The sequence below is a fragment of the Mauremys mutica genome, chromosome 16, assembly GCF_020497125.1.
Source record: "Mauremys mutica isolate MM-2020 ecotype Southern chromosome 16, ASM2049712v1, whole genome shotgun sequence".
In the NCBI taxonomy this organism is placed as follows: domain Eukaryota; kingdom Metazoa; phylum Chordata; order Testudines; family Geoemydidae; genus Mauremys; species Mauremys mutica.
This window is the reverse complement of record NC_059087.1, coordinates 23,409,662-23,436,089: the sequence shown is the minus strand read 5'-3', so window position 1 is coordinate 23,436,089 and position 26,428 is coordinate 23,409,662. Positions and strand designations below refer to the sequence as shown.

At 46.1% G+C, this 26,428-nt stretch overlaps 1 protein-coding gene across 2 annotated transcripts; it reads left to right on the top strand.

Moving 5' to 3' along the window:
• Window positions 1-1,604: 1,604 nt before the first annotated feature.
• Window positions 1,605-26,081, top strand: TMEM233 (transmembrane protein 233). Of its 2 annotated transcripts, XM_044990218.1 has the most exons (4): window positions 1,605-1,707; window positions 2,356-2,622; window positions 15,432-15,566; window positions 24,155-26,081. In XM_044990218.1, exons 2-4 carry the CDS (start codon window positions 2,440-2,442, stop codon window positions 24,164-24,166), a joined length of 330 nt encoding a protein of 109 aa, XP_044846153.1. In that variant the 5' UTR covers window positions 1,605-1,707; window positions 2,356-2,439; the 3' UTR covers window positions 24,167-26,081. The 2 variants fall into 2 exon arrangements, with proteins under 2 accessions (XP_044846153.1, XP_044846152.1); XM_044990217.1 differs by lacking the exon at window positions 1,605-1,707 and having other exon boundaries at window positions 2,285-2,622.
• Window positions 26,082-26,428: the final 347 nt, after the last annotated feature.

Sequence of the window (26,428 nt, the reverse complement as noted above, 5' to 3'; positions counted from 1 at the left end):
GCGGACCCTCTGCAGGCAAACCGCCCGAGGCACCCTGCCTGCCGTGCTTGGGGCGGCAAATCCCTAGAGCCGCCCCTGACCAAAGGACCCATGAAAAATAAAACCTGTGGAAGATCCTCCTCAACCTCGAGGGATTGCCGATGAGAAGCTCCTAGGAAGAATCAGGTACATAAGACTGGATTTTTTTAAACCAAAAATAGGTAGATAAAATACCTGTCATGTCGTCTTCATACCTCAGAGAGAAGTAAAAAGGAGTGCACTCTTCTTTTTTTGTCTACTTTGTTGGTTGGCAGGGTACAGCGCACTAGGGGCTTGCGCTGAAGGCTAGCAAGGACTGACCAAATACATGTGGTTTATAAAGCTCTAATCACACCTCTAGCACTATTTCCTGTCATTTTAATGAGCAAATTAAGCACTAACACTCGGGCCTCATTTCTGCACCTGAGTGGGGAGGCCTATTGACTTTGTGGGGGCTCCATGTGGACCCAGGGGCCTGAGAGAGGAAGGATTGTCCTGTGACTATGGCAATAGCCTGGAACTTGGGAGCCCTGAAGTCACGTCTCTACTCTGCCCCAGGTGTCCTGTGAGAGTCTCTATGCCTCTATTCTGCATCTGTAAAATGGAAATAATGCTTCCCTGCCTCACCCAGCTGTTGTGAGGTGAAGCACAGTACACGACTTGGGTGCTCTGATACTGTACCCAGATAGCAGGCAGGATGTGGATTCTCTTTGGATAAGCGGGAGTTCAGATAATTGAGAGGGCAGAAACCATTCAGCAGCAGGATGACCTCCCCAGAGACCTGTGGCTGGGGGTCTCTGCTCCACTCACTCACTCCTGTGACAATGTGGCTGCGGAGGGCTTCCTCCCATTCTCCTCCTTGTCACCCTCCTGGCTGGGGGTATCTGCTCTACTCTCCGAATCCCTTCCTTGTACCCCAGCATGAGACACGTGGGGGACGAGGGAGGGATTTGGAGAACGCATTGGTTTGGATAGTAGGGGGCGAATACTGTGCTGTAGCGGTAGAGGCTCTATCAACACCACATTGCAGCGCTGGGGCCTGGCTTCGGAGTGGAGCGTGGATGAAATTCATCATGTCTCTTCTCATCAGCCTGAAAACCATTATGGCTTTATGGGCGTGTTTGAAACAGACCTTTATTCATTAAAAATAAATGATCTTTCTGAAAGTAATAAAATATTCCACCTAAAAAGCCAACTATTATGGATCCCACGTGCAGAGGTGGCTACAGCAGCCACCAGGAATAGTCCGTTTGCTGAAACCAACCCAAATATTGGGGGCCTGGTACATTCAAGGGGGTTGTGTTACTATTCACCATTCCCTTCCCTTCACAGGGGATAAAAGGAAATACTTTTCCCACACAAGGCATTCAATGGTGGGACTTGGGGCCACCCGAAGGTACAGAGGCAAAGATTCACAAAGGGATTGGGCGTTTATAGGGATAACAAGAATATCCAAAGTTGTTACAACTGATGGGGATAAAGTGGTGGTAGGGAAATTAAACCTTCCGGGTTTAAGAAGCCAACCTCTCGGGTTAGAGCTCAGCCTAAACCTTGGTGTGTGTGGGGCAGATTCTCCCACCCCCAGGGGGGTCTTACACCTTTCCCTGCAGCAGCTGGTGCGGGCCAGGGCTAGGGACAGGGGCCCTGGCCAGACAGCCCCCGGCTCTGACCCCGCCCGGCCCTGCCTAGGTTGCTAACCAAGTGCCTGTTTCTTTCCGGCTCCTCGCCACGTGGGAGACAAGCCGGGTGCAAAGGGGCTGCTGGGCGCGGAGGGGTTTCCAGGCTTTGCCCGGCTGCTCCCGCCTCGCTACGTTTGATATTTTTGGCTTCCTTGAAGCGGCTGACACCGGCAGGGGAGGGAATGCGCCGCCTCAGGCAGGGTTTCATTGGGGGGGAGGTGGGGGCTCCGTGACTCGCGTTCAGCTGCTTTCAGCTTGTCTGGCACGGAAGCCCCGGGCTACGATCGTGGCTTTGTCGCCACAGCCCCGTGCAGGGGGCCCCGCGCGCCTCCCCCATTTTCCCGCCCTGCCCCACAAGTTCGCCCCCTCCCGCCCGGCCCCTGTGTTTACTCCGCTCTGGCCCAGGGCCAGCGAGGCCGGGGTCGCGGCGGCTCCCACCACGGCCGCTTGCCCGCGGGCCACACGGCGGAGCAGCCCCTGCCCCGTGCCCCGCTCCGCGGCGCGGCGCGTAGTATGAGGCTCCGGCTCAGGAGGCGCCGCGCCGCGCCGCGTGTCTCTCGGGCGGGCTGTCCTGGCTCCCTTCCCTGCCGCCGGGGGCGGGGGAGGAGAGATGCGGGGTGAGGTCACGGCTCCCCTGAGCCTTGCGCTGGGATTTCAGACCCTCCCGCGGAGCGCCCAGCCCAGAGAGCGGAGCCTTCAGTCGAGCTCTTCCCGCCCCTGCCTCCAGCGCCGGCTGCTGCCCATGTCTGAGCCCGCCGCCAACTCGGACCTCAAGCGGGCTTGGCACGGCAGCCCCGAGAGCAGCGTCCAGCATGAGCCCCCGCAGGCCGAGCCCAGGCCCAAGAACTACCTGGCCCTCAGCATCTTCTCCTGCTTCTGCCCCGCGTACCCCATCAACATCGTGGCCTTCGTCTTCTCCATCATGGTGAGTGGCCGGGGAGAGCCCCTGCCCTGCCCTGTCCAGCCGCCTCCTGGAGGCAGCTTGCAAACAGGGTGACCAGGTGTCCCGGTTTTATAGGGACAGTCCCGATTCTTGGGTCTTTTTCTTATATAGGCTCCTATTACCCCCCCCCCACCCCCCATCCCGACTTTTCACATTTGCTGTCTGGTCACTCTGCTTGCAAATGTCATTGTCCCTTGAGTCTGGGGGGCTGATCCCCTGGCAGAGGCAGCCCCCCTCTCCCCCCGGTGGTGTAACCCCAGCCCGGAGAGAGCCAGCCCTGGGCTGTCCCGCAGCCACTGCCTGCCACGGGCTCCTGAATGAGCTCAGCAGCAGCAGCCGGACTCGGTTTGCTCAGGTCCTCCCTGCGGAGCCCTCCCTTGTCCCATCTGGGCATCAGGTGGAGCACTGCCGGGCTGTTAGAGAGACTCCCCTTTCCCCCGGCTCTGGCCTTTCCCACTGCTCTGCCTGGAGTGGTGACTATTTCAGCGTCCATGCAACAACCCCTATCACGTAGTGTTCACCCCTCTCCAGTTTGCACAGGAAGGGGGCTGGACTCCCCCCAGCAAACCTATGCAAACTCTGCAGCTGGCTCCATAGCTGTAAAAGGCCAGCTCCAACTCTGGGGAGCTCCGATTTGCCTCTAAATTTTGTTGCTCAAGCCCCTCTCTCATACAGAGGGAAACACAGCAGCACGCCTCCTCCTGTCAATTCACCTGCACGCTTGGCAACGCATTTGGGTCGGTGGGTGTTTGTTTCTTTTTAATGTATTCTGCCCCTTTCCCCCCCCAACACTGGAAAACCACAATAATGTTCTGGACAAAGTCAGCCTTTGATCTTAAACCTCCCCTCACACTTTACCTCTTTACAACTGCTGAGTAACTGAAGAGGGGTAAAGCAGGAGAGCACACACCTGCACGCCTCTCTTTGACCTCGTGGATAAACGACCTGCTTGCAGAATAGAGTACGGTCCGTATGCTCCTGATCTGTAGAACCAAGACTCAGAGCCGATCTATCCTTTCCATTAAAGTATTCTTCAATACCCCGTCTGTGATCTTGACTGCTTTTGTCTCCTGCACTGAGGAGCTTCCCCCTGTTGGTTGACGGTTCTGTTGTTTTGGAGGAAGGGTACCTGTTGTGGAGGGCCTGGGTGGGAGAGGAAGAAGCAATCTCTCTGGTGGCTAGGGCCAGTCCCATGGAGGACTTTGACTGTCAGGACGGAGACCTTGAACTGCACTCTAGATTCAGTGGGGAGCCAAGGAGACAGTGCGCAAAGCAATGTGTTCGTGGGCGCCTGTGTTAATAAGCAGAAGGGTCCTGTGTTTTGTGGTACTTGGCACATTTGGGGGTATGTGGTTTCATTCCTAGATAGAAGTCACAATGTACAAGCTTGGGGGTCAAATGCACGAATCTCCGCAGCCTGAACTGTGTCTAAAGGGACGGACTGCATCTTCGGGCCAGTCACAGGGGGAAGTGGGTGATTTTTTTCTTTGCCACCAGGTCTCTTTGAGCACCCAGTAGCAATAAAGAGGCCAAAAGGACTCCAGGGCTGCAGCCTGACTTGACAATTTGAGGGCAGATGCCCTGGATGGTGGGGGTTGTGCTAGACAGTCAGGTTCTTCCAAGTGTTTCCCTTGTCCTATCAGCATCTTTGCAGTCCTGCCTGGGGTTAGTTTTTACTCAGCTGGTTTGTTTCCAGATACTAATATTAGCAAGGCCACGAGGAAGCTGGTTCATGGCGCTGCTCAGAGTTGATATAAAGGAAATGGAGATTTGCAGTTCTGAATTCTGAAGCATTTTCTTCCTTCCGTTTTGTTGGCAATCCTACTAAGAGTGCAGGTCCTGATTCACTAAGGTACTTGGGCATGTTTACCTTGGAGCACTAGTCCCATTGGAGTCAATGGCACTGTTTGCTGGTTTTAATGTTAGGCATGTGTTTAAGGACCTTACTGAGCCAAAACCATCAAGGAGATAATAATGTCAGTGGCATAAATCAGTGTCACAACCTCATGTTCTCCTGCCAGATAAATGAAAGCTGAAACATTTATCAGACCTAAAACATGGAGGCAAAGATGAATCAAATAAAGTCTTCGATGTTCTGTTATCTTGGTCACAAAGTTTTATTCCAATTAACTTTGTCTGTTAAACCAAATAATTCAACATTGCAGACGTTTATTCGAACACACCCTTTGTGTGTGACAATGACCACTGCAAAGCAGCATTCTAATTGGCAAAGGAACAGCTGTGTATTTTCTTCAGCCAACTTTTATAGGTGTGTGGCTTTTAGCAGTAAATATGGGCTTTTCTGATTGCCTGACAGTAATTTTATTTGCTACAATAATATGCAAAACAGTAATAGTTTGAATTCTTTGGCAATAACCTACGAAAATTAACGCACTGAGACACAAAGGGCTGATCTTGCAAACCCTTACTCACACAAGGAGTAGTCCCTTAGTAATGCAAGAAGCCCCATTAGCTTGAGGCTACGTGGGTAAAAATTACTTGACTGGTTAATATCTCTAAAAAGATATATGATCCCTGTGATCAGTAATCTTCATTTATTTAATGGAACTGAGAGGACAATATTTGTATATTGCATATCTTTTCGCCGATGAGGCAGCAAAACGCTGTAAAAATGTGAACCTTTTTGTATATATGTACTCAGATGATTACATGTGTACAATGTGTATCCAAACACACTAAGCTAAAACTAATCAGAAATCACATTTTGATTCTTAAACTTGATAATTAGTTAAAGTAGATTTTCCAAGGTGGTCTTGGCTACCAAGTCTTTCAGAGATGAAAGGCAGTGGCTACAGTCCTATTTCACCAGGTAGATATTTTCTTTGCTTTTGGCAATCTAAACCACATAATCTCTTTCTTGATTTCAGAAGACCTAGCTTTGATGGTATGTGACATCCTTTAGGTCTGAGGATGTTCTGGGTACTATATAAATATAAAATAACCATAATTCACTGTGCTGGTTCATGAACATCAGTTTGCTATAAATTCAAATTGTGTGTTCGCTAAAGTCAGTGTGTAACGGCCAGGAGCTGAATGTGGCTCATGGACGCCTAAGGTGGTCTTCATAGCACCCTTCAATCTGTATGGAGATGTCCTTGCCCACATCCCAGTTTTAAGATCAAGCAGGTTTTCGTAGGCAGGCTCAAATAAATTTCTACATGGGATGTATAGAAACAGTTGTGGGAAGGGCACGTCCTGAATGCTGAATGGTCCTTGCAACTTTTAACCACCCACTCCCTTTGTTTTCAGGTCACCACCAGCCAGAACCTCCCCTATTTTACATTGTAGATAACCTATCCTGTCCAAGCTTCTTTTGACAGAGCCCCATAGAGCTTCAACTCCCAGACCCACCCCACCCAACCAGACACCAAGTTCTGGATTGGAACCTGTTACGCTTGCACTGTCACCGCTTCTGGTATTGATACCACATATCTCACAAACGTTTTTCAGAATCTCTGAGGATTTACATTCATATCCATGTAGCGTGTTCTGTTCTGTTCACACTGCAGAGATAACCAAATAGAGTGCTCCCTCAGAAAAGACTTCAGAGCAGTTACAGTAGGAGATATATAAAATGTATGCTCGCTTTCAGAACCCACAATGGGCCTGATCCTGATCCCATTAAAACCAATAGCAAAACTCCCACAAACGTCAAGGGGAGCAGGACTGCGCCCCGTATCTGTTTGTCATGTCCTTCCAACATGCTTCTGATATGCTGACAACTGTTCACACCAAAGGTATCATCTAACCCACCAGCAGGATTAAATGGCAGATTTATTTTCTATCTTCTGCTGTCTCGCAGGTTATCCTCTACACAATTCATGTATTGTAATGGGTTCCTGTTCTATTTTTTCCCTTGCTTTTGCTGACCTCCCACCACCACCACCACCACTGGGGGCTCCAGCCTTATCCATTTTACATCTTATTTCCTTGAGTATTTCTGAATGGACCTTTCCACCCATCCTAGTTATTTTTCTCTCCTCCTTATTCCATGCCTCCTTTGTAGAACTCATTGCTACATGAGATCAGTGAGTCCAACAGGATGATGATGTGGCACTATAATGCTGGAGGTGCTGTCTTTTGGATAAGCTGTAAAACTGAGATCCTGGTCACTCGAGGTCATTAAAATTGCTTGGCATTTTTTTGCAAGAGTAGAAATGTCTGGGCCAAACTTCATACTTGGGCGATTACATTCTCCCCAACTGTATTCTTTGGCAATTCCAATTGTATATTGTATTCTTCTTTCTCTTGTGCTTTAAGCTATCGTGTCGTGTTGCTGTGCAGTGTTAAACCATTGATGTGTTCCACCCCACATTCAGCTGTTTTATAATGCTGGATGAAGTGATTTCTATGTATCCCTTACCAGCCTCATAGGGGTGTTGGGTTTTTGATTAATCAGTGAGCTCCTTGGATGAAAGATTCCGCAGAAGTGGAAAGTACAATTATAATTATTCTCCAGTATCTTCCTCGACTTTCTACCTCGCTCTTCTCTTTACGCCTAATGCAGAGCCCATTGATTTCATCGAGCTTGGATCAGATTCTGTGCCTCCTCCTTTAGCGATCACCTGGTTCAGGTGCCATTGCTAATTTTGTGCCTGGTTCTGCTTCCGCTGCTGTCAATGGTGAGCTGCCTGTTGGCTTCAGCGGGACCAAGGTTGGGCCCTTTATGTTAACCCTCGTTGTCCATTGCTGGCAACTCCTCTTCAGCTCTTTTGTTTTAGTGGCCAGCGAGGCAACATGTGGTTTTATATTTGCAGTGGCATCTCAAGAGCTACTTCTCATCATCTCGTAGACTTTAAGGTCAGAGGGGACCATCATGATCCTCTAGTCCAGTGGTTCCCAAACTTGTTCTGCCGCTTGTCCAGGGAAAGCCCCTGGTGGGCCGGGCCAGGTTGTTTACCTGCCGCATCCACAGGTTTGGCCAGCAGCTCCCATTGGCCTGGAGCAGCGAACCGTGGCCACTGGGACCTGCAATCGGCTGAACCTGCAGACGTGGCAGGTAAACAACCCGGCCCGCCAGGGGCTTTCCCTGCACAAGCGGCGGAACAAAGTTTGGGAACCACTGCTCTAATCTGACCTCCTGCACATTGCAGGCCTCAGAACCTCACCCACCCATTCCTGTACTAGACCCCTAACTGCTGGCTGAGTTATTGGAGTCCTCAAGTCATGAATTAAAGACTTCAAGTTGCCGTGGCTCTCTGTGCGGGGTGGCTGTTATTGATTGGACAGGATGAATCCTTCAAACAGGGTGGGCAGCTGACCCACAGACTCCAGAACTCAAGGCATGAGACTCATAATGGCAACTTATTGGACTCCAAGTCCAGCATTGCTGCAGCTGGCTGGCTCTTGTCTGCTTGTACGTTACTTTTCTTGAGCAGAGGCATTGCACGAGGTCCACAGAAGAAGTGGTGGGAGTGTGGAAGCAACACGATGGAACTTGCTCTCTGAAGCAGGTCCTTCCCACTCCATGTTTTTAACGCGCTGTTAGAGGCGTTTGTTCTGGTCAGCGGCGTGAGACACGTGCGCTAGCATTTCCTCGCATGTGACGTTACCCCCTTTAGAAGGTTTATTTGGGAACATCCAAAGGACATTTTGTTTAAAAAGTAGCCAATAGCTAGTTATGCACTAGGGTGCCTAAAGCCTTGTAGAGGCAGGCGTGGGCGGGGTTGTTACTTGAATTTAAATAACTAACTAACAATGCTTGGCAGCTGTACTGAAGCACCTCTGCCGCTGCTGTTAGCTATACCCACCATCCCTGTAAACACCGCCGTGAAAGGGTGGAGGGGGGCTGTACCAGCGCCCTGGGGTGTAGCGTGGCTTACTCATCCCTGTGTGCCCAGCTTGCTAATACGGGACAGGATGGAAGGGAGATGAAGCCTCTCACTCCCTGGCCCTTTCTGCTCCCTCTCTGCCCATTTGTTGATGGTTTGGTAGCATTGGGCAAGTATGTCTTGCTCACAGCCTCTCAGCCAGAGTCAGTCTGAGCAGGAGAGCACAGGGAGCCTCCCTTCCCTGCAAAGCCGGGGAAGGGCTCTGCCAGGGAGCACAGACTGTCTTCAGGCAAGTCAGCTGAGGCTGTTAAGATTCATAAGTGTAGCAGGGAGGCTGACTTCTAAGGTATTTGCCATCTGTAAAATGCCGAGGGTTCTCCGGTTCGTTTTGCTTTGCAATGAACAGTCAGATTTCAGCTTAAGGGATTATGAGCAAGCACTGTACTGTGGAAATGCTTAACAGAGTAAGCAACTTAAAATGAATTAAAACCTTAGGGCCCAATCCTGCTAACTTCTACGCCCATGAGTGCAGGATGGCTAATTAGGGAACAGAGGAACTCGTGTATGTATAAATGAGTGAGTAGTCCTGACTCACATGAACAGAGCTGCTGACGGCAGTGGGGCTGCTGAAATAAACAAGGGTTTGCAGGACCAGGCCTCTAATTGGTTTATGACTTCAAAACGAACAAGAGAGGAGGAATTTGAGAGATTTCATAAGGAATTAGACTGAAAGTGGCTGTGATTTGCTATTGAAACTAGATAAAGACTAAGAGGTTAAACACAGATAGACATATTACCCTAGACATAGTGGTTAGCCCTAGAAATAAGATTGGGGTTGGGTCGGTTTAGATCTATAACAGCTGAAGGTGTCCTAGGGGTGGAGAACCAAGGGCCTGATCCAAAGCCCTTTGAAGTCAGTGGAAAGATTCACATTGATTTCTTTGGGCTTTAGATTTGTCCCTCCCATATATCCGTTTTATCCTTGAATAATACCTACTTAATGCTGTGTAATAGAAGCCTCCGGACAAAGGAGCCTCTCTCCTGCCGGTCTCGTAAATCTGGTGCTTGCCCCTTCGTGCTAATTGCCTCCTCCTCACCCATAGATTTTTATTAAAATAACATTATTCAAATCGCATGACTTATTTAAATACTGTATGCAGTGTGAATTATTTATCCATCCGGTGCCCACGCAGGTCACCTTGAAGCTCTCCTTCATGCTTCCGAAATACATTAGAATAGTTCCATAGAGCTGTGACTTGTAGCTCCCTGCCTTGCCAAAAGCTTCACTTCAGCCTGCATCATGGGTTCAACAGGGAATAATTATGCTAGAAGTAACAAACCACTCTAAGGGTAGGATGAAGTTTTTATTTTCCCCTTAGGAATCAGGGCGTTTCTTGGAAGCAGCTAAGAAAATCCAACCTGGCAACTTTAATAATAATAACCATTATGTTTTAATAGGGATTTGTACTTCTTTAGCATCTTCCATATGAGGATCTCAGAGCACTTTAAAAACACTAAGACATTAAGCTTCACCTTTGTGAGGTAAGTAAGTAAACATTATTAGACTCATGTTGCAGGTGGATACAAGACATTCAGTGACTTACCCAAGGGCATTCTCAAAGTCATTGGCAGAGACCAAAATAATGCCCAGCAACCCCAACTCCCAGTCCTTTGTTCCAACCCCAGGATCTTCCCTTCCATATAAGCCACTTTTAATTTAGCCTCAAGAGTGTAATTTGAGAAAACCTGAGATTTCTTTTAATAACATAAAAAAGTGACAAAGTTAGTTCCTTGTTTCACTTTACCATCTCCTTGTCTCTCCTGCCATCCTTCTAATAGCATAGCAAGCCAAACTCTGCTCTGCTCATGCAGATAGTCCTGGTAAAGTCATTGGAATAACTCCTTGAGTAGACAAGCAAGATTTTGACCAACATGACATAATAGAGAGACCTCTCAGTGAAGCACCAAACAGGATATCCCTCTGCTAGTTTAAAGACAGCTAGACTGGGCATTTCCCCACTTGGGCACAATAGCCGAGTCTCAGGACATATTGCTGCTTTTCTGCCAGAATGATCAGTTGGGCTGGTTTCTATTAGTTGAAGGCAAGTCACCGGAGTGCCAGAGCTCATCTCTCACCAGCTATTTCCAAAGTGACTTCTATACATCCGATTTGACTCTTGTTCCTGTGGAATGAAGCGTGGGAGTCCCAACTATTGTTAGAACAGATGAGAACTTCTGAAGCGGTTGGAAAAATCAATCCACTCTTGCTGAGTAAACTGTGAACATTTTCTACATGGGCTTCTGAGGCTGCCATCCAGAGCCCCGTACACAGGGAAGTTGTGAACTCACAGGGCTAAATTGTGGCTTTAAGCTGCAGTCTGCACTGGAAGGCACTGAAGACGCCACACATCTAGTGGGAACTCCAAGATATTTTGTGCCTGAGGGAGAGAGAAATGACTAGTGCCCAGGTTGTGGGGAGGAGCAGAATCACTACTACACCCCTTGAGAGGACTAGGTGCAACTTTTCCCACTGCTGGGTAGTGCAAAGGGCTTATGGTCAGCACCCCATTTGGTCTTTATGGGCTCAGTTCTGCCACCAATAGAAATCAGAGGGACTACTCAGTAATGAATGTACTGTTTGATGTGAGTAAGGGTGACGGAATCCGGCGCTAAGGGAGCATAAGAGCCTGAATGGTGTCTGCCCCTTGCACCTAGATACAAGGAGGGAGGCTCCTTAGAAGAGCTGTTTGGAAATGTTACGATTGCACATTTTTCTGCTGGAAAATGTCAGTTCATCGAAGTGAAACGTTTCCTGGGAGCATGGTGATTTAGATGAAGTTTCGTTTTAAAAAACCCAACACAACATTCAACTAATGTTGCCAGGATCCGGTTTGACGTTTTGGGAGAGGAATGCTTTGACTTTTTGTTTAGAACTGACTTTTTGTTTCAAAATTTATTGTATTTTTTTTTTAAATGTCCAGTCGGGATAAAATGTTTTGATTGACCCAACGTGAGAAAAATGTTATAATTTCATTTTGCAGACCATGGAATGAAAAAGAGAAAATGATCTTGCAGAATTTCCCACTTGGAAAATCCCGTGCCCACCCAGCGGTTTTCTTTACACTCTCACTAATCCTGGCACACCTACACAAGGCCAACCATAATCTGGTCCATAAGGTCAAATTCCTCCTCCTCCTCCCCTTCCGCCCTCGTTGAATTCCTCTGAGTTCAGAGACGTTACATCACCAATGAATTTGGCCCATAAAGCTTGGCCTGTTCACCAATAAACAGAGCATATACAGTGTCTGGCAGATGATAGCCCCTAATTATGTTGCTCTGTTTCTAATGCTGACTGCTGCTAAATCGATCCAAGATTAAACATCAGGTCCTTGGGGAACAAAGGCAATGCAGTAACATTTGGTATCCCCCCAATTCTAATTGCACTTCAGTGGCCTGAGAGCCTTTGTATGGAACAGTAGACAAGCTACCTAGGAAAGGTGTTGTGGTTTAGTCACGGAAATGTTTTCTGACACCGTCACATTGATAGCCAAGTTCAATCTGAATTAAGACTGAGAGTGCATATGAGTACACTGAAGGTAAAAATTATTTAAAAAGAAAAAGAATGGGAGGAACGGAAAAATAAAAGAAATGCAGACTTTTGAAACTGGTAAATGGCCAATAAGTCACCCAACCTTAACTGTTGCCACCAGCACCATCTTCAAAAAAAAAGAAAACAGACACCGAGACACTTGATCCTCTAAGAGTCATTGACTCATCTCATCACTGACCACAAAGACTGATGTGTCCTGTGGTTACCCCAGCTCCAGCCTTCTTTACAGTTATGTGAAGGCTATAGCAAAAAGATGCTTTATAAATTCCCTGTCAGACCATCATTACCCACTCTTCACTGAGGGCCTTATCCAAAGGCCACTGAAGACTCTTTCCATTGTCTGCATAGGGTTCTGGAAAAGGTCCTAGGATGCCATGGGTCATAAGTGTGACCCAAGTGTTGTTAGGCACAGAATAGTGCTTCTTAGGCCCAGATCATGACATTACATTTGTTTTACATAAAACAACATGTCAGTATGGGGCTTAATTGTCAGATTTAGTATCAGAGATGTGTTTATGAAACTTTACTGTGGTGGGAATGTGCGTTGGTGGGTGCTTTAAGGCACTGTAGTTGAGCCAGGTGAGTTTTGTAAATTCCTCAGCTCCACAACGATCCTCCTGGATGTGACAATCTTTAGGAAAATGACTAGATTCCGGAGGTCCTAATTTGCCAGTGAATTCAAGTAAACCTCCATCTGAAGTCTCCCAGGAGAACCATTTTGAACTAGGACATGGTAAAAAGAATTAGAAGAATTTTCAAACTATGAAGGATGCCTATTTTTTCTCTCAGTCCTACTGCTTTAAAACCACTTGTCGGAATAATCGCAAATTAGGTTAAAAACTACTGACTGCTGGCCACAAAACACACACAAGAGTAAAAGCATTTTTACTTGGAATTTTACAGTGTGTAGGGGGCAGCGGGGAGGGATGGGACACTGAGCTTTCAATGGGAAAATGGGCATAATCGGGCTTTCTGCCTTATCTACAGAGCAGCTGCTATAGTTAAATAAGTGGCTACCAAATCATAGCACCGTATATGTGTATTATATATAATTAATAATATATATATACATTTGTGTGTATAAACAGACTATTATTATGCCATATTTTTCAGAGTACTATGGATTTGTATTATGTTACTTATTAATAATATGGCGTGCTTTACAGAAACCTAAATGTGCAAAGTCCCTGCACAGTAAGCTTCCTCTTGAATTCCTACCCGTGAACACCACAATTAATACTTCAAAATTTGGCTTTGAAAAATCAACACTGGAAAAAAGTCAGAAATTGGCAAGGTTCATTGAAGGCATTTTCGAGAGGTTCACCTCTTGTTCATGCTGCTGGCTATAAATAACAATCCATTTCTCTTCCTATTTATGCTCTCTGCATTTCAGTTCTTGTTCACAAACAAGGTAAGTATCACAATAACCTGTAACAGTCAATGTTGATGAGAAAAGGTGCAAATAGGAGACAAAAAGACAAACGAAAAGACTTAGTGATACAACTCAAGCACTGCTAAAATCGTGGCTGATAAACAAGACATGTGGGACTGGAAATCCGTGAACCAAAATTGGTGTGTCAGAAATTAGGCCTTTGGTGGACACAGTAATGAGGGGATGGGCTGTTTCACCAATCACTCCCTTTGGGGGTATGTAAAAATAAAAGAAGAGACTTCAAAGGAAAAATATGCACGGACGGATGGAAACGCTGGCTGACCGAAAGAAGAGAGAAGGGGAAGGAGCAAGCTTCATCATCATGGCTGCCACCCCCACCATCTACCGGGGACCCTGGAGGACCTTTGTCATCCTGAGCCTGAAAGTTGGCCTGACCAGACAGAGCCAAGAGAAAGGCACCCAGATGGCACTGCCACCTCCACCAGCCCCGACTAAATCCTGACTACCGCCTGGGATGTAAGACTTTGTCATATACCCCTCCACTCACCCCATGTGTCCTTTTCCTTTCCCCACCTTATTTCTCTCCTGTCTCGCTCCTTTTTCCTTCAGTCTAATAAGAGTCTGGCTTAGCCAGCCAAGTCTGTGTATTTCGCAACACTGCTGCAAGCCTGTGACCAAGGAGGAAACTTTGAAAGCAGTGCCCTGAGCAGCCCGATACTGGCCCAAGTTTGCACAAGTTCATAGTGGCTAATGAGACTGCTGGAAAAACACTGCATGTGTTTTTCCAGCAGTGAGGCTGCAAGTGAGAATCAACACCAGAGAGTGAAGCTGCATTTTCTACCTGTGCTGTTCATTTCTTTCCATTGTTGTGTGTGATTGCCTTGTCGGTTAGGAAACAGGATTGGATTCTAACAACAACAGCTCCAGTCCATTTCAGTTCACTTTTCCCCAAGAGGACTGGTATTGCCAGCTTTAATACCATCTAAGAGTCTATGAAATGACTGGGGGGTTCATTCTAAAACCTCTCTCCAGCTAAAGGAAACAGGAACAAGGGACGTTGCTAAAATGAAAGCCGCCCTTAATACTCTACATTTCAAATGCTTGAATTGTGTTCCCTTCGTCTTTCTGCATCTTTAAAAAAGGGTGACAAAGATTTTTACTGGTGTGTTTGCCATGGTACTAAGCAGGCTGGGGTCTCTGTGTAACCAAACCTTGTTTAAAACTGTGTAAGTCTGGACAGTGACAGGGTCGTGTTAACACCTTTGACTTTTTTGGCCAATTTATTCCATCTAATGTAACACAACAGGCGTAAGCAATACATGAGACCGGTTGGTTTTCTTTTAGCTTTGGGGGTTATTTCATTGCGAACGAAACAGCCAATTTCTGCCCAAATGCAAATCACAATTCAAATAAAGCTGAAAAAAACGTTTTTCTGGGATAGTGCAAGTCAGTAATGTGTGGGAATGAGCGTGGATTCCACAATCCTTATGTTGATGACTTCAGTGGAGCTACTCACTGAAGTAAAGGCTTGTCTGCCTGGGAAATTATTCTGGACTAGATGTTCCTGATTAACTACTCCTGATTAACTCCATGTGTTATTCTAGAATAAGAATGCCTTATTCCCAATTAATTAACTCCACGTGTGGATGCCAAAATGGATTAAATCAGGAATAATTAAATCCACTTTGAATTCACATGCTACTTTATTCCAGATTATTTTTTATGTGTAGACAAGACTTTAGAGTTGCACAATTGAGACCTAAAGTAGCCAAGAATAAGCCCTGAAATTCTGTGAACATAGAAACTGGAAACCAGAATCCCTTGTTACAATGAACCTCACTTAGTACAAATATGTGTTCTAAAAAATAATGCTCAGTATTCTGAAGTCTTGTATATGGTCTCAAAATGCAGGGCACTAAACATAGTGACGTCAGTTGAACTGAGGGGTGGATTGAGTTGTTTAACAGTAGTCACAAATTCTGTTTCTGTTCTGCAGGCTTTAAATAGTTATAGTCAAGGAGACATAGAAGGATCAAGAAGACTGGGTCGCAATGCACTCTGGGTTGCTGTTGCATCAATCATGATTGGCCTTCTGATTATTGGGATCTATTGTGTAGTTCACTTCACAACGGTAAGAAAAGTTTGGTCATTTCCAATACAAGTAGTTCTTCCTTGAACAGGAGCTTCATTATAAGAGATTGACGACTATGACAGACTGACACTATTCACAATGTTCATGTTATAATTCAAGGGTTCACTCTCATTAACTAAAAGAGCAATTTTGGCATTATTTCTTATTTAGAAGTAAAGGAGGTAGTGTTGCCTGGTAGTTAGAGCAGAGGACTGAGTGATAGGCATACTGGGATCTCCTCCAACCTTCGCAACTCCTCACTGTGTACCTTGGGAAAGTCACTTATTGCTCCATGCCTCAGTTTCCCTACCTGTAAAATGAAGTGCATGGAGCTCCTCAGATGCAAAATTCTAGTGTGTATAAATACCAAATCTCAGGATCAGAAAAGAGACACTGGGTCTATTGTAACGTTGCCAAACAGGAGAAGAGATGTGATTACTGATTCATTTTTTGGTATTAACTAGCAATAATCATGCCAAAAAGCAACCACCTGTTTCTCATTGCTTTGCTATTCGTGAAAGTTGTCCACACACACGCCTATGTACAGATGATCAGCTTTTATCTTTTTGTAGCCCTGGAGGAGAAACAAGTCCTTTTTTGTCTCTCTAAAGTGATTTATCCAGGCAGAGGACATGTTTATAATGAAAACAGGACAGAAATGATTAGGACAACAATATATTCTCTTCAGGCTGAGCAATAATATGTTCTTTTCACTTTAGCAATGTGCATTCCACACAGTTAAATCCATTTATTATCATCTAACCTCTTCAGAACCCCTTCCTTCCCTAAAGCATCCAAAATGCTTTACAAGCTAATGTTCAACTTGTAAAGAGAGAGCACCTCAGCCACCACTGAAATGCAGCCATCTCTGGGGAGTGGAATGCAGTGGCCATTTAACAATGCACTTCAGCCAGAACAATGACTGCAGGGAGATGTTAAGGAAATAGACTAATTATTTAGGAGGCTGGAGACAGCACACCTATGTTTATGAAAAGTGACGTGAGGTCAGGGACTTGGCTGTCTAGCTCACTGGAAGGAGAGAACCGCCAGTAGCTCAGTGCCCTTTAGCAGCATACCGAGATATTGATTCCTGTACTGACTCAAAGCCAAGAGTTTCCTTAGAGGTCTCTTGTGCAAATAGTCGCCCAATCTTGCCTTGCTTTGTTTGAAACCTGATAGGATCACAGACTAAGGCGGTAGGATTCACTGGGTTCCCCCATCTCTCTAACTGCACAGCCTCTCCATTTCTTTTCCTTCTCTTCTCTCTCGTCGCTGAGGAATCTTTTGACTGGGGCAGCAGCTCTCCTTCTTCTTGTATAATGAGAATGTGCAAACAGGTGCACCCAACTGACCTTTTCTGATATCTGCCTGATATGCCACTTTTTCTTCATAAGCAGTCATGGGATAAGAGGGAAGGTCCTCTCATGGATCGCTAAGATTTCATGGTTGAAAGATAGCAAACAAAGGGTAGGAATAAATGGTCAGTTTTCAGAATGGAGAGAGGTAAATGGTGGTGTCTTCCAGGGGTCTGTACCGGGCCCACTCCTATTCAACATATTCATAACAGATCTGGAAAAGGGGGTAAACTGTGAGGTGGCAAAATTTGCAGATGTTACAAAACTACTCAAGATAGTTAAGTCCCAGGCAGACTGCGAAGAGCTACAAAAGGATCTCACAAAACTGTGTGCAGATGTGGTCGTCCTATCTCAAAAAAGATATATTGGACTTGGAAGAGGTTCAGAAAAGGGCAACAAAAAATATTAGGGGTATGGAACGGCTGCCGTATGAGGAGAGATTAATAAGACTGGGACTTTTCAGCTTGGAAAAGAGACGACTAAGGGGAGATATGATAGAGGTCTATAAAATCATGACTAGTGTGGAGAAAGTAAATAAGGAAGTGTTATTTACTCCTTCTCATAACACAAGCACTTGGGGCCACCAAATGAAATTAATAGGCAGCAGGTTTAAAACAAACAAAAAGAAGTATTTTTTCATGCAACGCACAGTCAACTTGTGGGACTCCTTGCCAGAGGATGTTGTGAAGGCCAAGACTATAACAGGGTTCAAAAAAAGAACTAGATAAGTTCATGGAGGATAGGTCCATCAATGGCTATTAGCCAGGATGGGCAGGGATGGTGTCCCTAGCCTCTTTTTGCCAGAAGCTGGGAATGGGCGACGGGATGGATAATTTGAAAGTTACCTGTTCTGTTAATTCACTCTGGGGCACCTGGCACTGGCCACTGTCGGAAGAGAGGATACTGGGTTAGATGGACCTTTGGTCTGACCCAGTATGGCCGTTCTTATGTTCTTCACTTCCCAGTCTTCATTTTCTAGTGTGAAAACCTCTAATCTCTCTTCAGTAGAAGTCTTCCCATGCGTCTACTAATTGTAGTTGCCTTTGCTTGGACCATTTCTATTGAACACTAAATGCTTTTTGAGATGAGGGTGCCCACAGTGTTTCAGTGGAGAGTGTAACACTGATATAAATAATGACATTACTATAATCTCCATATTATCTGTCTCACTCTTAATCCATCCAAACATCTGGGGCCTGATTATCATTTACACCAGGGCCACTTTACACTGGTAGTGGAAAAGGACCTGTGTGGGAAAACTGCTTTTATACTGACTTTAAGGCCCCTTTACATTGGTGCAAAGAAGCTTGGTGTTTGCTTTGTTTGATGACCGCTGCTGTGTGTGGAGTAGATGTATTCACGGAGCTGTGTACTATGACATGTACTGTTCTTTCTGACAGGATATAGTTAATCTAAAAAGCTGGGCCAGTAGCATGTAGAAGTAGCATTAACTTGTGTTTCTCAACACTGAATTCCACCCGCTGTCATGTTATCCTATCATCGGTCATTGCTAGCTCCCTCTTAAGTTCCTCAGTCTTGTCAAGACTTGACTAGCCTAAATGATTTTGGTCACAGGTAAATTTTGCTCCCTTACGGTTCATCTCCTTTCCAGATAACTAATAAAGATATTTAATAACAAGTCTCATTATGGATCCTTGGGCCACCCCACGATTAACCTCCTGGAAAATTCCTCCTCTTTGTTTATTGTTTGCAGCCAATTTCCAACCCACAGCAGAATTTTACCTCTCCTCTCAAGACTACTTGGTTTCTTGAAGAGCTTGCAGATGACTTCACCTGGGTGTTCATAGAGTTTTGATTAAATTATACCCGCTTCTTCTCCTTATCTACTAGTGTGCTGATTCCTTCAAAGAATTTGAACAGATTCAAGAGGCATGATTTTTCTTTACGGAAGCCAGGCTGATTTGTATGTTCGGCTCAGTGTTTTATAATTCTTTCATTATTGCTCCATCCAATTTACTTCTTATTGACATAATGGCTTAACTGACCTGTAATGCCCAGGATCACGCCTAGCATTTTTTTAGGGCACATACAATGTTTGCTACTCTCCGGTCCAGTCGCTGATTTAATGAGTCCCTGTTTTGGGTAGCAGCTCAGCCTCAGAATGCTTTGGATTAAGACCATCTGGTGACTTGCGCTTTACGACAGAGATTTTCAAAGGACCCTAACTCCTTTTGAATTACACCTGATTCCGTTAGGTTTCTTTCATAATCCCAGCCACGGTTATCAGTTTGCTCCAGCTTCTCCTCTTTTGGCCTCTCATCCCTAAAGATAAACGTGGTGCTCAGTCCCTCAGGAGAGGGAGCAAGCCCTCAGGCTAGTGGTTGGATCAGAGTTGTAGGAAGGCTCCAGTGGTACCCACACCAAGCCATCCTCAGCTGGCTGGAAACTCCTAGTAATGCCGGGCTGGGCTGTTGAGGGTAGTGATGGTAGCAGTGGCAGAGGGGGAAGTGAGGGATATTCCACCCCGACGCAAAACAATGGCAAGAATTGTACTTTCTATTAACTGCAGGGGCCCGCCTTAACTTCAACAGGGAAACAGGATTCGGTAGGTGTTCTTGGGATTCCCCTTGAATTTTCTAGCCAAGCCTGGCATCTCTGAACTGTGGCGTGAACAGGAATGGATTTGGAGCGACCACTGCTAGGGTTTGTCATTCTCTGTGACAGACTGAGGGCCTGCTAAGGCAGCGTGCCGGCAGAATCAGGCTGACACTGGGCCCTAGAAGGGCCTTGTCACTCCTGCAGATGAGCTCAAAGATCAGACACAGCTGGGAAGAACTGGAGCATGTGGCGAGGTCCACTAGCAGCTTGCGTATCACAGGGACTGCCAAAGATTGTTCTGCGGCAGACTGAAAATAGATCAGGGCAGTGGAGTGATGGATTCAGAAAGGAGAAGAGCTCTTTATATTTCAGTGAGCTCCTACCCTCGGAGGAATCCTGCCCTTCTCTGCATTGCCTGAATAGTTTTATTCAATCCCCCTGGTGAGTCCTGAGGAACCAATCGGAGGGTTAGAGCAGCTGGGAGGTTGGCCCAATATGTTGGGAAATGTCTAGAGTCTGTTTTCATGGTCAAGATTTACCAGGAGGCAGATACTGAGCCAAGTTCTGGGATTGTACGGGTGACCCTCAGAGCAGTTGTTCTGTCTGTACCGATAGCACTTTCTCTCAAGGGAGCTATAATGGGGCTCACTACTCACTGCTGGGGTGCCTCCTTTTGTGGCTTGTCTGGGGACTAGCTCTCAACTGGTCTGAGGCCCCCTCCTTCGGTTGCTTGCCCCGCAGTCTCTCTCTCTCTGGACTCAGGTTACGCCCTCTTCATCATTCGGTCCTGCGGCCAGATCACATAGTCCTCCCATTCCGAGGTGTCAAAGGCCCCTGGCCCAGGCAATAGGGGAACCTGGGCCCACCCACCACTCTGGACTGCAGCCAGGGACCCTACGCCCAGCCACCACTATCTGCTCAAGGTCCAGTCTTGTTGCTGTTTCCCTGGGCTCTTTCCTACCTTTCTGCCCTATCATCTGGCCCACCTCCGGGTTACCACTGGGGCCCCCTCTGCTCCCCACGGCTACTTCCCCCTCTCGGCTACTTGTCAGAGTCTGTAGTCCAAGACTGGTTCCCAGGGCTCACTCTCCTCCTTGTACTGAGCCAACTCCCCTCCCCTCTAGGGAGTGATGGCACAGCTCCTCCCTGCAGACCTCCTCCCACCACCAGCTTCCTTTCTTTATAAGCCTCTCCCAGCTCCGCCCCCAGCTGGGCTTCATCAGCCATTCGGCTTTCCCAGGCACTAGCTCCCCTCCAGGTGCAGCCTGTAGATTAATGGGCCTATTTTAGCTGTTCAGGCCATGTGCAGGATGGACACCCTATCGCAAGGACATGTGGGGAAACATCCATTTTAAGCTGGGAAATGACATCTGACAGATAGGATGAGGCACAGCCTGGTTAAGGGAGTATAGAGTTCCTAGACATGATGTTCAGTAGGACACTGAGAGGCTAAAGCACCCCACAGTTTGGAGTTTCTAAACCAGTGCTCCATCTGCCCAGTCATTACCCTGGCCCTGTGGTCACTTTAGCTGCATTAATAGAGTTCACAGCTAGTACATGTCAAATGAGATGTGTTTAGATTCACCTTTACATTTTGCACGGAAATGTTTCAAAATAAAACCAATGCACAAAGTGTTTAGATGCCAAATTATTAGCAGAATACAGCCCTAGCAGCACCAGCCTCAGAGGAAACAGATTAATGTTTGGTTTAAATTGGATACTTTCAAAACTAGATGGATTTACTTTCTCAATTCACTGGGGTAACTCTAGAGAAGATTGAAAATCTCATTCGGTATAAATCCAATCCTCATCTGGAAATCAATGGAGCTTACTCCAAGTTATACCAGCTGAGGATCAGGCCAAATGAGATTTTGAGTTTTGTTTCTATATTTGCAGGATTGACATTTTCACCAGTTGAACTAATTGTGCAAGAGTAAGACTTGATTATCTCAGTCAGTGCAAACTTTGGCCTGTCCTTGTCTATGCTTTGGAGCCAGTGCTAGTTGAACTACTTTGACTACTGAATTGGGGCTATTCCCAATGCAGACAAGGCCTAACAGAAGGTATAAGATAAATAAGGCCCCTTCCCTGCTATACCTCGTACCCTCTCCTGTTAGTTTCCTTCCCTGTGTGCACAACCCCTTCCACTCCTTCGGTATGTAACTGACACTCACACTGACTTGCTAAAACGTAACTTAAGCCACTGCTTACCTCACCACCAAGTTTAGCCCCAAATGTGACGCTAAAGGCATTTTATCTAGGTGAAAAAAGCTGTGTTTGCCCTGCAGGAGCCAGTACCCCCTAAGACCTAAACAGGGCAGGGAGCAGTTCCCTTCACACTGCGTTAGGCCATAACTACGCTGTAATGTAGTTAGTCAGAGTGAATGGTATGTGTGCCAATGTCGGACCCGCTCATCATGGGCCTGAGCTAAAGTCCATTGAAGTCGATGAGTCTTTCCACAAAGCTCAGTGAGCTTTGGGTGAGGCCTCATGTCGCCTGCTGTTGAGTGCAGCCTACCAAAGCTCTAATCTCTGCCCCAGCTCTAGCGAATGGGGATTCTTCTTTGGTCATGCAGGTGACAGAGACCTGGATCTGTGGAGCAGAGGGTCTTACAGTTGTGTTCCTGCTGACAGCTGTAGAGTCAAGGAACCTACAGATTTCATTCCGGTCTCACTAGCTGCATCGAGGACACAGACTCCTGAGCTCAGGTTGCAGCAGTGAAATGAGGGAGGCCCCAGTTTTTCAGTGTTTTTAAAAGCATATTTATTTGTCTTATTCGTGCTCTGCTGCAAGGGCAGCCCCTTGCCCTCTGCAGCAGGACTGGATTTGCTCCCGCTTCTGTGAGTAATCGGTGATTTTATACAGCTTTTTACAGTCCTTATTTTTAAAACCCCGTCAGTTTGACTCTAACGTGTGCAAGTTGGGAGCAGAGTTAGAGATCAAATTTGTTTTGTTTTCCCATTAAGCATTGAAACACGTCAGCTAACGACCAGTTCTTTGGTAAGGGTCTCCGAAGGGATTTACTAGCCAAGGAAAGTAAATTGGAGAGAGCTGAATAGAAATGTGGGGAACCATTAAGCACTGATACAGCAAAGGAAAAACACTCACCCGGCTGTATAGACCTGACTGTGAAATCCAGACAGCCTGAGGAGGGGTGGCCAAAATACTAAAGGGAAGGGATACAAGGGTTGCCTGCCAACGGACAGGCACTCGGAGCTGTTTTCATTCACATCAACAGCTCATCCTCCCAATTTGTCAGGAACCGAGCCGCCAAAGGGCGGGTCGAGTTACCAGCTGGCGGATGCACACATGGGGAGGGCAGGGTGTATTCAGCTCCTTTAGAATTTCATCCCAACCCAACTGTTAGGATATTTTAACATTGACGCAGAGAATCAAGACCTTTGGACTCCCCCTTTAATCTCTGTTTAGACGGCACTTCACCCCATGCAAGTCCCAGAGAGCTTTCAGGAAATAACTCCTTCCCGTGGCTCCTAGGGGAAATATGGGGACAGTCAGGCTTTCTAAAACCATTGAAAGTACTAGTCCTTTTCTTTGTAACGATCATAGGGCCTCAGCTAACCCACAGCCATTATGATTTTGTGTTGGGCAATCCTTGCTGGAAGGAACAGGATTAAGCAATTATGCAACCTGCCAGGCACAGTGTACACTGAGATCTTTTCTTACTAATTTCACAGTTACTCTTTGGAAGGAAAAGATACATAACTATAATACTCTTCACTTCTGTAGCATTTTCCACCTGAGGACCTCCAAGTACTTGACAATCAGGGGTGTATTAAGCCTCACAGGACATGACCGCGCAGCCCGTGGCAGTGAGCTCCCAACCCAGGCTGACAGACTTTGGGCTTGCCGGGCTCATGCTAGCGGTCCAAAAATAGCTGTGTAGACAGCTCTTTGACGTTGCTGCTGAGGCTGGAACTCTTTCATGCTTGGCATCTCCTTTAAGGCATTCCTGGGGCAGCTGATTGTGGGAGACATTATGGAAATTGTCCAGAAAAGAGGGAGGGGGAACAACAGAGAGCCCAGCACCCTTGAGTATCCTGTGAAATCAGCATAACCCTTGAGGGAGCCATGAGTTCTGAGGGCCACACCTGCTGCTTCTCTGGGGGGCAGGCAGGCCCTGCCCCCAACACAAGAATCGGGTGGAAACTCCATAAAGGGAACCTCTCAGAGTTTCCCTCCCCTACCCACGGCCCACAGGAGGCGCGATCAGGCCTTGAATAAGGACCCTGACAACCCATAATGCATTGCCACAATATCAGACTTCGGTGTCACCTGCAAAACCATGTTCTTGCCTGGCTGATTTTTACAGTGTAAGGAGAAAGAGCTCCTATTGCCCTTTTGAAAATGTTGACTGACCCCTTAGCAAACATTAGACTGTTTCCTGGCAATCAGACGATCCTAGCCTACACTGATTTAAGTAACCCTGATTAAAAATTCAGGTCTGACTGAGAGTAGCCTGATGCCAATGGAAACATAATGCTTTGCTTCAAAAGTATATTGAACTACTAATCCACTGGGATGTTTGTTTAATAGGAACAAGCGCCATTAAATAATGCATCCATTAGGCCTGTAGAATGAATAATTTAAACGCAGATCTCTCTCTCTCTCTCTCTCTCTCTCTCTCAAAAATACATATTTTTGTGCCATTGCAGCATGCTATCTGAAGACCAGGACTGAGCATGAAGGATTATCATTATCTAAACTCTGGGAAGGAAATGCGTGAAGAAGGGGGAAAAGAATCCTTCATTCCAGACTGTTAGATTTGACCCTCCAAGTCCCTCTCCAGAGGCAAGTTGCTGGTGGATGAACTAATAGTCCAAAGATAGCGCATCAAAGCGGTGTGACCAGATGTGCAAAGTTATTTATTTGAAAAAGAATCTTGGTATAGAGCAATGCACACCCTCCTATCCTAATGTACAGTGGGTTCTTGGCCCTTTGTGACCGACTTTACTTTCTCTCTTATGCAGAGGGTGCCCTGAATCCATGGGCGTTCACTGGTTGAACTTAGTGACACAAAACCAACTTGTCTATACTGTTTACAGCACATGATTCATGGCCTCATCCTAAGCTAGTAATGACTCCCATTGACATCATGGGGCTTTGGATTGGCCCCTGAAAGATTTGTATAATATTTTAAAATTGCCTCAGCATGTAATCATAGTAAATAACGAATTTATGGTCAGTTTTTCTCTGCTATAGAGTCACCCTGAACCTGCAGTTCTTTCCTTCTGAGTCATCCCGAGCTTTTCTATCTATTTTTTTCACCATCTTAAGGCTGATTTCAGTCAGTTGATTATGAAGGGAATCTCTTGTCCCATATTGTGACTCTATATGCATTTCCTCCAAACGATCTCTCACATCTGTTGTCTTGTACTATTGAGCCACCTTGCATTGTCCCCCCACACACACTTTGAACGTGCACTAAGCATATTTTCCTCTTCCATGCTGTGTCTATAAGAACATTTTCTCATTTTTTTTCTGACAAAATAGGTGCATTTTAGTCGATGTGCTTGTCAATCCATTTTTTACAGTGTCTCTAGCAAATCAGTTCATCGGATTGTGCCCCACTTCATTAGTGTTTGTGTTTGATTCACCAACTCATCCTGCCGCGATCGTTTGTATGTCAGGGCACTTGGTAAGAGACAGATCCTGCCACCCTGAGTGACGCTGAGTAGCATCGGACTAATAATACAACGACCTGCTCGGAGAGTGAGGTACTGATCAGTAAGAGTGGGGGTACATCCACACAGCCCAGGGTAGAGAACCTCTCGGCCTGGATCAACACACTCAGGCTAGCACGGCTTGCACTAACACTGTAAAAATAGCTGTGTAGACAATGCTTTGAAGTGGCAGCTTGGGCTGGAACTTGGAGTCAGAAGCCTAGGGAGGGGGTGGACTTGCTGCCAGGGGCAGTGTAGATGCACTCAAAGGAGGGCAGATTCTGCCCCTAAGCAAACACCAGAATGCAGGACAATACAACTGCACTTTCTTAGCTGAAAACTTAAGAGAACAAATTTGTTTTTGTAAGCAAAATAATCGGTGCTCAAGAAGGACGAAGTGCAGTAAAGATCCTCCACTGGGGTAAGTCGTTGTAGCTCCGTTGGCTAAGTTATTATTACAGCTTCAGTTTACACTCATTCTCCTCTCATTCACAATGGCATAACTCAGGAGTGACTCCACTGAAATCGGTAGGATTTTACTTGTGTAAAACAGGCCTAAATAAGAGAATCATGCCTGGAATGAGTACAACTAGGCTACTGCAGAGGAATAATCTTCAGAAACCTGTGCCTGTCAAAGCATATATCCGGCAACAGAGTGTATTTTCTGTGCACTGAGGTTAGGTTTTTAACAGAATTGTACTGTGGGGGTTTTGTTTGTTTCTGCCTTCATGGTGGCCAATTTCTGATTTTTTCATTGAAGTCAGTGATGTAAATTCTGTTCTTAATGACACTAGTATAAATCTTGAGTCATTCCACCAAGTTGATTGATTCACTCAGGATTTACACTGGTAGAATTTGTCCAGTTAGGAGTTTGTTTGCCACTGATTTCAATAACCACAGGAACTGCCCCATTCTGAGCACGTCTTAATGATTTTTGGATACTGTTTCACTGATTACAAATGTTTTGTAGCTTGCATTATTATCAGGTGTAACAAAATTGTCATTGAGAGGCAGAATAAAATTTTAACTAATCATGTTCACGCTGGTGTGTGGGAAGTGTCTTTCCTAAGGTTCCTTGTCACTCATTTTTTTTATTGTTATTTTAATGATTAGTTTGTTGTTTTTCAAACCACTTTGGAGAAATTAGGTTTTAGAATAAAAGGAACCAGGCCAAGAACAAAGGGTGGCTTGGCTTAGTTGGTGCTGCTCACGCAGTCCAGGATGAAGAGGATCTTCTTTTCTGTTTGCACAGCAGATGTAAGTTTT